This window comes from Gossypium raimondii, chromosome 10 (genome assembly GCF_025698545.1).
Source record: "Gossypium raimondii isolate GPD5lz chromosome 10, ASM2569854v1, whole genome shotgun sequence".
In the NCBI taxonomy this organism is placed as follows: Eukaryota; Viridiplantae; Streptophyta; class Magnoliopsida; order Malvales; family Malvaceae; genus Gossypium; species Gossypium raimondii.
The window spans coordinates 23,614,285-23,626,864 of NC_068574.1; the positions used below are offsets into that span (position 1 = coordinate 23,614,285).

Genomic DNA, 12,580 nt, shown 5'->3' on the forward strand with positions numbered 1-12,580 from the left:
TAACTTCAACAAATTTTTAAAAATCATTAACTGTGAGTTCGTGAGCTATTTTGAAATTAAGAATATTTTCTAAAATAATCAATGAAATGGACTCAGTGAGCCTGAAGATTATAGCTAGGAGCTTTTAACTCTCGCTAATTATTTAAAGGTTGCGGTATTAAACTTGCGAGCCTTAAAATGTCAGCTAGGAGCTTTTAACTCTCGCTAACTATTTGGAGGCTTTGGAATTAAACCTGCAAGCCTCAAAATGGCAGTTGGGAGCTTTTAACTCTCGCTAACCATTTGGAGGCTGTGGTATTAAACCTGCGAGCCTTAAAATTACAGCTGGGAGCTTTTAACTCTCGCTAACTATTTAGAGGCTGGGATATTAAATCTGCAAGCCTTAAAATGATAGTTGGGAGCTTTTAACTCTTGCTAACTATTTGGAGGCTGCGATATTAAACTTGCGAGCCTTAAAATGATAGCTTAAAGCTTTTAACTCTCACTAACTGTTTGGAGGCCACAGTATTAAACCTGCGAGCCTTAAAATGATAAATACAAATATTATTTAAGAAAATATTTTTATTCAAAGATGAAGGATTATATATAATATTTTTTAAGATGTCAGACATCCCATGTTCGTGGTATAATCGTGCCTTCAATCCTTCCTAACTTGTATACTCCATAATCAATTTTTCTATAACTTTATATGGCCCACTACAATTTGAAGCCACTTTTCCCTGCTGCGAAACTGGCAAAATAGCCTCAGTATTTTTCAAGACAAGATCACCTATATAGAATTGCTTATATTTAACCTTGGAGTTGTAGTAACGAGCTACTTATTGAGCGCGTGCCATGTTCCTGACTTTAGCTATTTCTTGAGCTCATCAATCAGATCAATGTTGAGCTTGATAGCTTCTTGATTAAAGTGTTGCGTTCTGTGCGACCTCATGGCAATCTCCGTAAGGATCACAACTTCAACACCATAAACAAGAGAGAAAGTTGTCTCTCGTGTCGCAATGTGGGGTGTATTTCATAGAGCCCACAAAATTTCAAGTAATTCTTCTAACCATGCACCTTTGGCCTATCCCACTTTCTTCTTCAAGGCTGTTAGAATTTTCTTATGCATAGCCTCTACCTGCCCATTCATCTGCTGTGTCTTAACAGAGCTTTGAGCCAAAACGATATGTAGGTTAGTATAAAAGCTCTTGAACTTCCCTTGGAACTATGTGCCATTGTCCGTGATAACCAAACGCGGTACACCGAACTTACATATAATAGATTTCCATAGAAAAGACTCCATTTGCCTTTCGGTGATAGTTCCAAAGTTCAGCTTTAATCTATTTGGTAAAGTAATCCACCACGACCACTATGAGCTTCTTTTGTGCTGTGGCTATAGGAAATGAACCAAGTATATCGATTCTTCAGGTCACAAATTGCCAAGGGCTTGAGATGATCTGAAGAAGTTCTGTTGGCTGTCTTTGAACTTGGGCATACCTTTGGCAGGAATCGCATATGCGAACTAAATCATGTGCATCCTTCTGAATCATTGGCCAATAATATCCTTGCCTAAAAATTTTTTGAGCAAGTAATCTTCCTCCCAAGTGATCGTTGTAGATACCCTCGTGTATTTCCCTCATTACATATTCTAGCTTCAAGTGGTGATAGACACCGCAGTAGTAGATGTGAAAACCCTTTTCTATATAGTACACCCTCCAAAAGGGTGTACCTCGCGACTTTGTGCTATAGCCATGCAAGCTCCTTATTGTCCAAGTTATCTTATGTTCCTTGGAGTGTGTGGATGATGGGGGTTATCCAAGTCTCCTCCTGACCCACACATAGGACTTGTGATACATTGTAGCTTGGGGTTTCTCTATGCTCGACCAAGATTTTCTTTCTTTGTTTAATGGCCAATGAGGAAGCTAACTTGGATAGGGCACCAGCTCGCGTGTTATCAGCTCTCAAGAGTTGTTTAATTTGGACCTTATCAAATATTACGAGCAATTGGATTACAATTGTATGATATTTCCTTAGCACGACCTATTTTACATCGTATTTGCCATTCATTTTTTTTGCTACCAACTGTGAATTTGTGTGGACAACCAGGTCCTTTGCTCCTAGTTGATGTGCCAGCTGTAGTCCTAAAACCAAAGCCTCATATCCAACGATGTTGTTGGATGTTTGAAACCCAAAAGATAGTCTATATTGCCATTCACTACCACTCGGGTCAACTAGGAGTTCTCATGTTCTCGATCCTGCTTTGGCTACGGAACTATTAACATAAACTAACTAGGTCTTTGAATTATTGGTTGTATGTACACCCTCTGGAGGTCGGTTAACTAGTGTTGTGTCAGCAGTCTTCTTAAAAGAACACTCTACCATAAACTTAGCTAGCACCTGCCCTTTTACTACTGTTCACAAAGCGAATTCCACCCCAAATTTAGCTAACTCAATACTCCACTTTGTTACCATTCTTAAGGTGTTTGCCTTAGACAACACTTCCTTTATAGGCTGATTAGTTACGATAAAGATTGGATGAGCTTGGAAGTACAGCCGCAACTTGCGAGCTGCTACCATCAAAGCAAAAATACACTTCTCTATTTTCAAGTACCTCAGCTCACCGTTCTGGAGTACCTTGCTAGTGTAATACATTGGGAATTGGTGAACGCCTTTTGATTTGACTAACACTGCTGCTACTGTCTCCTCCGAGGTATACCAAATACAAAAAGAGGGTTTCTCTCACCTGAGGTGATTTCAAAAGCAGAAGGGAAGTAAGATATAACTTCAATTCTTCAAAGGTTTCTTGACATTCTTTAGTCCATGAAAAAGAGGTTCTCAAAACTTTGAAGAAGGGGAGGCACTTGTCTGCCATTCTAGAAATGAACTTGTTGAGTGCCACCACTTTACCCGTGAGGCGCTGAATGTCTTTTATGGCTCGCGAGGGAGGCATTTTCATGATTGCGTGAATCTTTTTAGAATTTACTTCTATCCCTCTCTCTAAAATCATGAAGCCTAAAAATCTGCCAGCTCGCATGTCGAAGGCACATTTTTCAGGGTTCAACTTCATGTTGTGAGCTTTTAGGACTGCGAATATCTCAAATAAGCTTCATACATGCTCTCACATAGATCCACTTTTTACCAACATGTCATCCATATAAACCTCGAGTCCACGACCTATGTGATTTCTGAAGATTCTATTCACTAATCTCTAATAGGTTGCCCCTGCATTTTTAAAGCCAAAAAGCATAACTTGATAGTAGAAAAGCTCCTCTTCCATGATGAAAGCTATTTTTTCCTGGTCACCCTAGTCCAACAAAATCTGATTGTAGCTCGAGAAGGCATCCATAAAGGTCATGTACCTCTGACCTATAGAGGCGTCAACTAAAGGGTTAATCAAAGGTAGAGGAAAACTATTTTTAGGGCATGCTTTTTTGAGGTTAGTGAAATCAATGCACATTCTTCATTTTTCATTTGCCTTCTTCACTATAACCACATTTGAAACCCCATTCGGGTACTTTACTTCGTTGATGAAACCCGCTGACAACAGTTTAGCCACTTCTTGCCTTATTGCTTCCACCACCTATGACTCAAATTTTCTCTTCTTCTGCTTCATTGGTTTTACATCTAGGAGCACATTCAACTTATGGACAACCACTCGGGGTCCACTCCTGGCATATCCACTGCTGACCAGACAAAAATATCTGAATTCTCCCTCAAACACTAGACCAACATGCTGTTCTCTTTTGCCAACAATGTCGATAATATTCTAACATTTTTTTCCTCGTTGCAGAATAGTTGCAAGGTCTCGGTGTGCTTTGCAGCTTCAAGTTTTTTACCTCTTTCTTTGTCCCTTACATCTAAATTGTTTAAATCTAAAACCTAACTTGCCAACTCTACCCCCTATAAGCTCTGTCCCTTCGCTATTGGCTTTCGCACTTGCTTAACGGATAACATATGGCATTGCTTTACGGTTCACTGATTAGATTGCAAGAACCTAATCTCTGTTCTTGTCGGAAACTTGATCTTTTTGCAAAATGTTGTGACCACCATTTTTGGCATCTTCATTATTGGTCGTCCGAAGATATTATTGTACCCATTGGATGGTCTACCATAAAAAATTATACATACTCTGTAGTCGTGTGCCCGTCAACCCCCAAGGTGATTGGCAAAGTAATCGAGTGCTTCACCTCAACGGGATGGTTCATGAAACCATACAATGGACTAGCCCTCGACAACGCCTTCCTTCAGTCTCATCTTCTGGTATGCATCCCAAGATAACACCTCAACCGCATTTCTACTATCCACCAGTATCCTTTTAACCTCAAAACATGTTATTGTCATCGAGACAACCATCGGATTATTACCTTCGTTGTTGCAGACCAATTCCTTATAATCATTACCAAACTCAACACTCTACGTTTCCTGCTGACGTAACTTCTTGGGAGCGTTGACTGACATCACACTTCTCATGTGTGCCTTCATATTTGTGTTGTAACCTACCCATTGTTCATCCGTACCCACAATTACATGGATGGTACCTTTAACTTTCTGTTTACCCTTAGGATGACTGCACAAGCCTTGACTTTGTTGAGAACCATTCTGATTCACAAACTTTGCGAGCTCGCCACTGCCTTTTCTATAACATCCTTCAGAGTGAAACAATCCCCGGTCTTGTGTTTCATGCCATCGTGGAAGACACATTTGTCATTTGAATTCAACTTTCTGGAAGTGCTCCTCATTGGAGACTGCTTAGGTAAGATGCCAAGGCTTTTGACTTGGCGAAGAATATATGTACGAGTGGCATTCAAGGGGGTATTAGCTTCAAATCTTCTATGGGGAACATACCTCCTAATGTGCTCTGGTTGAGATCATTGGGGGCCTTAGAAAAATTACCTTGAGCTTGACTTCTCTGCGACCTATCATTTCTTACTCGTAATGATTGACCAGGAGGCCCTTGTCTACTACGAGGTCCTTCCCTGTTTCTGGGCTGCCTATCCTCTCTCTGAAAGGTGCCACAAGATACCATTTTGATTTCCTCTGCTTCTGTGAACTTGTGGGCTCGTTCATACAAGTTAGCCAAACTTTGCGGTCTATTATTTATAAAGGAGTACTGTACATAATCATTTTATACTCCCATTATAAAGGCATCAATGACCCACTGGTCCTTCAAATTCTTTATATTGAGGGTTGCTACATGGAAGCTCTTCACATAATCTTGAAGGGATTCACCCTCTCCTTGCTTTACCAATATTAGCCTTATAGGTGTACTCATGATTGCTTTATAAGCCCTAAATCTTCCTAAAAACATCTGTCCCAATTGCGAGAAACTTCAAACTAAACCTTGAGAAAGGGACATATACCAGCCATTGGCACTTTCCTTAAGCGTCGTGAAAAAGACCTTGCATTTTACTACATCTAATGCCCCCAATACATTCATGTAGTCGTTGTATTGCATCAAATGGGCTCGCAGGTCCCTCCTTCCCTCGAACATATCTTTTGAGACCTTGAAGTCACACGACAAGTTCACTGTTGCAATTTTGGAGGCCAATGGATTGTTAGAACAGAACAATCTATCCATGTCTTGAGATTCAGGATGCAATGCCCTTACATCCCTTCGTAACTTGTCCATCTCATTCTACCACTCTTTCACCTGCATGTCTAGGACTTGGTCTTGCGTATTCACGTTATCCTGAAAGCCAGAGTTGTCAGAATGCATATTCCTTTTCAACTCCTGTTTTGCTTTAGCAGCTCTTCCTAAAAAGCCTGTTGTTGCTCGAACCGTGCCTTTTGAGTGGCCATATGTTTCCTCATGAACCTCATTTACTCCTAAAGAGCAAAGAACTGCTGTAGAGGTGCCTCTTGGCTACGAGAAAGTGACAACCCTTGGTTGACGGAAACATTCAGGTCTAGAGGACTAGAAACTCCTTGATAAACTGCGTTGTTGAAGTTCTCCTATCTATCGGTAAACCATCTGGCAAACAAATCTGCTTCATGATGCTGACCGCCAGAACATGTCCTGATGAAAGATTGAAGGGGAAATCTCATTTAGGTGAACCATTTCTATTTTGGAACTAAAGAAAAGAAAATCAAACTGAAGAAATCTAATGATTGGAAGTTCATCCACGCTCAACGCACCAATTTTGAGTAATTTCTCTCGTATCTTATTAATGAGAACATTTGAGTATTTATACATACTATTACTATTAATGACATGACCTTATTGTTCATGACTTGACCCCATTATTCCTAGGACTAACGTTCTAAACGGAACTCAGGCATGCTGGCTAGACGTTTCACTTTGGATTGCCTGCCAGATCACGTTGTCTCCCTTCTGCGATCTCCTTGGGTATATGTGAATTGAGATCACAACTTTCTTTTGGTTCGTGTGAGCTCTACTTGCGAGCTCGGTCAGCGAGCTCCCCTCGTTGTCCTCTCACTATTTGCCTTATACTCAATCATCTGATGGGACCTATTTGGATCGCGGGTAGGCGACCTAGATCCTGTCTGAGATTCGGGCTAATGATCACTAATGTATAACAATTTCATTTATGAAATAGTGAAATAAAAATTCAAGACTTAAGTATTTGAACTATAATTATAAAATTATGGTATTCCACAAGTAGTGTACCAAATATTAACTATGAAAAATATATTGTTTATGTTTAAAAATCCAAAAATAAAAAGATATAAGTGAAAAATATATATATAATTTAGAAATCACGATATATAGCGTGAATTGGATATTTTACTACGTAATTTTTTAATTTGGATATTACAAATTTAAATATTCAAATTATTATTCATAACAAATTCAAGTAAATGCGATTATTAACCCTCAAATATCCATGATATAAATATGCTTTGCTTTACTTTACGATAATGAATTTATGTATACGGATTAAAATTTGGACAACTAATCTATTATCCATTTTACTTTATTTTAAATAATATTTTTATAATATTTATTGAACTTAGATATTTAAATTCATATTTAAATATTAAATCTTAGTTCAATTAGTATTAATATTGTTACTAATACGGAATAGAGGTAAATTATACTCCTATTTATGAATTGGAATAAGATAAAAAAAAAAGTCAAATCTTAACCCTAATTATGCACTCTTTGGTTTCATGCATTCTAAAGGGGCTGTGTTTTTCTTCTTTTCTAAAGGCCAATTAGATGCTGTTTGGGGTGTCCACTACAATAAAAACAATCCATCATGATTCCAATGCTGCCATTTTTGCTTCCAACAAGGCTTTGAAAACATGAGCTAAAGAACATATACAAGGATCATGCCTCGACTTCGGGCCTACTTAAAAGATGTCCCGTGCCGTTGGCGATAATACAACTTATATATACAAGATTATCTATCATCACCACCAAGTTCCTTCTCAACTTTGAAATATGCAACACCAAAATGCAGTAAACAATCTAAATGTTTTAAGATGCCTCACCTTTCAACATTTATGTGTAGAAAGATGAAGCTCACGCCTTCAACTGCCTCCGGGACACGATACCGACTTTGTAGAAACTCATGCCGGGTTGATTTTGATAGTGACTAGGTGGACTCGTTTCCATGCTCGAGAAGGCTTTCAGTGTTATAACTGCTTCCCCAAGCCCTTTCTTTCCAAATTCGTTCCACTTCAACGAATGTCAACCCCTTGGTCTCCGGCACATACACAATCACAAAAACCACTGCAAGCAAAGCTATGCCAGCGAGAATCAAGAAAGTAACACCAGTTCCCAGTGCTTCAGCAATTGTAAGAAAAGTCTGGGCCACAATCAAATTTGAAATCCAATTCACAGTAGCCGACATGCCCCCACAGATCCCTCGGTATTGCTCAGGGTATATCTCTGAGTTCACAGTCCATGGAACAGGCCCCATTCCAGGTGCGAAGAATGCAATGTAGAGGGCTAATCCAATGACTGCCAGCCATCCATAAATTCCATTAGAAGAACCAGGTGTTTCAGCAAAGAAAGCCCCAGCAAGGATGACAAGGGACACGATGACACCGGATAAGCTTGAAAGAGCCAGCTTTTTCCTTCCAAAATGATCGATAAGGTAAATGCCGACAACAGTTCCTCCTGCATTCATGGCAGCGACAATGAGAGACAGCAGAAGTGCTAGCTGATTGGAATTGAAGCCAGCCATCTGGACGATTGTTGGGCTATAGTACATAACTGTATTGATGCCAGTGAACTGCTGAAAAGCCTACAAATAGAAGACATAAAGGGCCATGAGTCATGTTAAGCGCACTTGCAATTAGACAAAGTGGTGTCTCAAGCAATGACACGATTTACCAGTTGATTTTCTAGAACATAATATAGAAGAAAAACTTAATTCCAATAGGCAACACAATCTAAAAGAATGTCAATGATAGAGTTCTTACCTGCAGTCCTGCCCCAGCCAGAAAAGCAAGTCTAATTTCTTTTGTTCTAAAAACATCCAAATATCTGACAGTATGCTTTCTCTGCTGTTCTTCTTCTAGTGCAGCAGAAAGGTGATCCACTTCATCTTCTAACCGAGCAATGTCATAAATTTTAGAAAGCACAGCTATGGCTTTATCTTTCTCATTCTGTACAATATGATGAGGTGGTTCATTAAAGGAGTATACAGAATCAACAAAGATATTCCCCCGAAGTACTACACGTACCTTCATGAAAAGCCATCGTGGAGACTCGGGCAAACATAGCATAAGGAAGAACTGAATGACAGCTGGCACAGCTGAAACTCCAAGCATCCATCTCCAAGTTCCTCGAACCTGTTCGCGTAACAATGTTTTAGACAGCTAGTAGTGGTACTTGAAAACATTTTGGAGTGCATGAAGTCCTATGATGCATAAATGCCCGGTAACATTCGGACCGATCCTTCACACATTCATATTCTTCTCTCATCTCTAAGAACATTAAGAACTCAAAACTCGTATATCCAGATTTAAACGGATATGATTTCAACTAGTTATGCTAACAGAATCAAATGTTTATTTCTCTTAAGATGCTTCGATTTGTTTTACAAAACCACGGGTCTCTACTAGCAGAAAATGCAATAAGCTTAGTCCCCATAGCCTCGAAATTGGATCTATATTTTGAGATCAAACTAGAAGGCCTTAGCTCTGAGTGGACAATTAGCCCAAAAAAGAAATGGCTTCAGAAAGAGGGTAACAAAGCTTCTGAACACACTTTCTAAATTCTGGTTTTCGTTTCATTATCACACATTTTACGGGAACATGGAACACATTTAATCTACATTGCATCATAGTTAAGAATCACGTGCCATGGAAAAATTTAGTTTACAAGGTAAAATTCAACATGCTGAAAAAAATGGTTGCGCATGCATAACCCAACTAGCAGGAAAGAACGAGTGAGTTCCATCAGTGATGTGAGTTCCATCAGTGATGTTTCCGTTCAAGACCAATAAAATGAAAACCCTGTATAAATATCTGGGATACGGCGTCTCCAAAACTGCAAAACTGAAAACCCTTTCACTCTGGCAGAATAATGAACGTGCATAAATAGAACAATATTACTCTACTTTTCCAAGAAAATAAACAACAATTACCTCAGAGAACTGGTATTACTTAGAACACAATTTGAGGGCTACCTTATCAAGTATTTATTCAACTCGTTAACAACCACAAAAAGAGATTCTAAAATTATGAAAAAGTTATCATCATTGATTTATTAACCAGTAATTTAACAAGCACATTCAACACTCTATACCATTTGAACCATCCTAATAAGTTCAACAGCTACAGATGTCAGCTAAAGCTTGTTAATCCAACCATTTATTAGCTTCATTCACCACCAGCCTTGTGAATATTGAACTTCTAAAGCAAACAAATGCATTTGAGCAAGATAATTGGAGAATTTATTTTCAGTTCTGATAGAAAAACATTTTTTTAAAGCAAAATGGGGAAATCCTACTTTTCTTAAAATAGCAATTTTTTCATAAATGAAAATATAATAATATTTTACAGATATCATAATTGTCATCACATAATGTGTGTGTGTGTATATTGGCTCAAGCAGATGAAACCAAATGAAGTAGGAAGACAAGCTGACCTGTGTAAAAGCAAGATTTACAAGGTAGGAAAGAAACTGTCCACCAGTTATCATAAGCACATTTGTGCTAACTAGCCCACCCCTTACTTCCGAAGGTGATGCTTCAGCAATATATACGGGAGCAGTCACAGAGGCAGTACCCACACCTAGGCCAACTAAAAGGCGTCCCAATATCAGCACATACGGATCGGGTGCAGCGGCCATGACAATTGCTCCAGCAGTAAAAACAACATCTGCAAGAAGAGTAGCCTTCTTACGTCCATAAGCATCGTTAATCCAACCCCCGGATGCAGCTCCAATCATTGCACCAACCAAGGCCATGCTGACAATAGTTTCCTGCCAACTAAAAGAATCAGGATGTTTCCAAACATGGAAAGATTTGGAATTTAACAACATATTTGCATGTTAACCAACATTAGGAGTTATACAAGATACCGAGTTTAAAGGCCAGTGGAACTATAAGCCCTCCAAATCACCCAATTGCTCCCCTTCTGCACCTTTTGCAAACACCAAATTTGCCTTTTCTTTTAAGAGGGATTAGAATCGCCTACCCCAATCAACTAAAACCTAGCAACTGCATGTACACACAAGCTCTCATGTTTAGGGGTCATGGGGCCCCTCCCAATCCCCTAATTGCTCCCCCATGCACCTTTTGCAAACACAAGATTTGGCTCTTTTTTTACAGGATTAGAATCGCCTATCCAGTCAACTGAAAGCTAGCAGCTGCAAGCACACACAAGCTATTTTACTCAGACTCGAGGATAAGTTTTGGATATGGGTATGTGCCTGAAACAGGTATGTGCAGTTTTTTTCCAAGAGTTCCATGTACTCAGAGGATCCTATCCCCATACCATGTCCGAGCATGTGTCGAACACAAGTGCTTCGGGAAAAAATGAAGAGTTGCCTTATCACAACACACAAGATCCAACAAGAAGTTGCCTGTGGGGATCTGCTAACAAAGTCCTCATCATTAACACCATTTCTTCCTCCCCCACTCAATCAATCATAAACAAAAGGAAAAAATAAAAATTTCTTTGGTTTCTTTCTTTTTCATGCTCTTTTATGACTGAAGTAAGTTTAGTATTTCAGAACACCTTTACAAGTTCATAATACCTGCAGGAAACTACTCTGCCTGACGATCTCAAAGTCATCTTTTATGTAAAGAAGGGCCCCTGATATTACACCTGCAATAATTATCATTTCCGAATGAGAACATGTTCCCAGAGAAATTAAACAGAAGAAGAAATGAAGAGAATCATGTGTTCCTGTTTTGTTCAGTTGAATATCTGATACTGCTTAAAGAAGTCCAGATAACATAATGCAGAAGCAATGAGCTAGATTAACAGTTTTAAGGGTTTTTTAAGTTGCAAAAGCTCAATTGAATTGAGGAATTAAAAGAAAATCAATCATCTAATCGTGTTAGACTAAGAGTGTTTCTTTCTTTGACACCAGATTTAAGACCAAAAATGTCTTTACTCAATCTTTTTTCTTTTCCTGGTTCACAAAACCTTCAATGTCTAAGATCAGTTCAATTCTGCTGCTACAATCCAGACAATCAAACAAAACTTAGTTTAATCAATTGAAACAAAAAAATATTTGTCATTAGATGACCGGACATTCAAACAAAACTTGGTTTCATCTATAGAAATATACAAATCTTTGTCATCCGATGAACCAGACTAAACAATAAATCTCATGATGAGCAAAAAAAAAAAAACAAAGGTCAGAAATAAGGGTTGAAAGGGATTTAATACCTGTGTCATACCCAAAGAGCAAGCCACCAATTCCAGCAATTACAGTAAGTCCTAAAACATAAGGATTACTGAAATATGACATTCGTCTCTCTGGAAACAAATCCAGATACCCTGAACTCCCAGGTAAAGACTCTAGCGTCATCTCTCCAGCTAACAAACAAACACTCAAATTCTAATTCCCAGTTAGGTTTTCAGCTTATTCCCAACAATGAACAATTCAAAGCAAGGATTATAATTCTCTGACCCTTTCACTCTTGACGATATTAAAAGTCAATTGAGTTGGCAACAATGGTAGAATTTCCCTTAAAACCCGGAAATAGAAACAAATATATATTTTTGATTAATTATGCATTAAAAAACCCAAAGCTTCGCTTTTATTTTTCTCTTCTGAGAGGAAACTTCGGGTTTTTGAAGAAATTTTGTTTTCTTATTTGCTTGCTGCAAGTGAGAAGGAAAAAGTGAAAAGAAAGAGGATAATTGTTGAGACAGTGAGAGACGACAGCGGACAATTTTGATACGTAATAATTCTATTAAATTTTTGGTAATAGATATAAGCAGTTTTTGTGTCTCCTAATTATTTTATTTTTCATGCTTAACATTAAGGGATAATAATTCGTACCATAAAATAATTTAATTTTTAGCTTTTAAAAAGAACAAATTTAATATATATTATCTTTTAAAACCTTATTTTCTTCCTTCGAAAAATAAAATAATTTTCTAAATAAGTAAATTTTACAATTTGTGTATAATACCAACAAAAGAAACATAAATAGGGTCAAAATTG

General features: G+C 38.2%; 1 protein-coding gene across 2 annotated transcripts; it reads right to left on the reverse strand.

The window, feature by feature from the left end:
• Positions 1–7,200: 7,200 nt before the first annotated feature.
• LOC105776460 (inositol transporter 1) lies at positions 7,201–12,296 on the reverse strand. Of its 2 annotated transcripts, XM_012599114.2 has the most exons (6): positions 11,797–12,296; positions 11,156–11,226; positions 10,043–10,378; positions 8,635–8,742; positions 8,371–8,556; positions 7,201–8,192 (listed from the first exon to the last, which is right to left on the reverse strand). In XM_012599114.2, the coding sequence occupies exons 1-6, from the start codon at positions 11,936–11,938 to the stop codon at positions 7,539–7,541; spliced, it is 1,497 nt and encodes a 498-aa protein (XP_012454568.1). In that variant the 5' UTR covers positions 11,939–12,296; the 3' UTR covers positions 7,201–7,538. The 2 variants fall into 2 exon arrangements, with proteins under 2 accessions (XP_012454568.1, XP_052478851.1); XM_052622891.1 differs by lacking the exons at positions 11,156–11,226; positions 11,797–12,296 and adding an exon at positions 10,478–11,113.
• Positions 12,297–12,580: the final 284 nt, after the last annotated feature.

Bases quoted from the DNA above. Each gene is read 5' to 3' on its own strand.
- LOC105776460 (XM_012599114.2), bottom strand. From the start codon at position 11,938: ATGACGCTAGAGTCTTTACCTGGGAGTTCAGGGTATCTGGATTTGTTT. The intron at 8,743-10,042 runs GTCAGCTTGTCT...TTACGCGAACAG, and splicing joins TAAATCTTGCTTTTACACAG to GTTCGAGGAACTTGGAGATG. The intron at 8,193-8,370 runs GTAAGAACTCTA...TTCTATTTGTAG, and splicing joins TGGCTGGGGCAGGACTGCAG to GCTTTTCAGCAGTTCACTGG.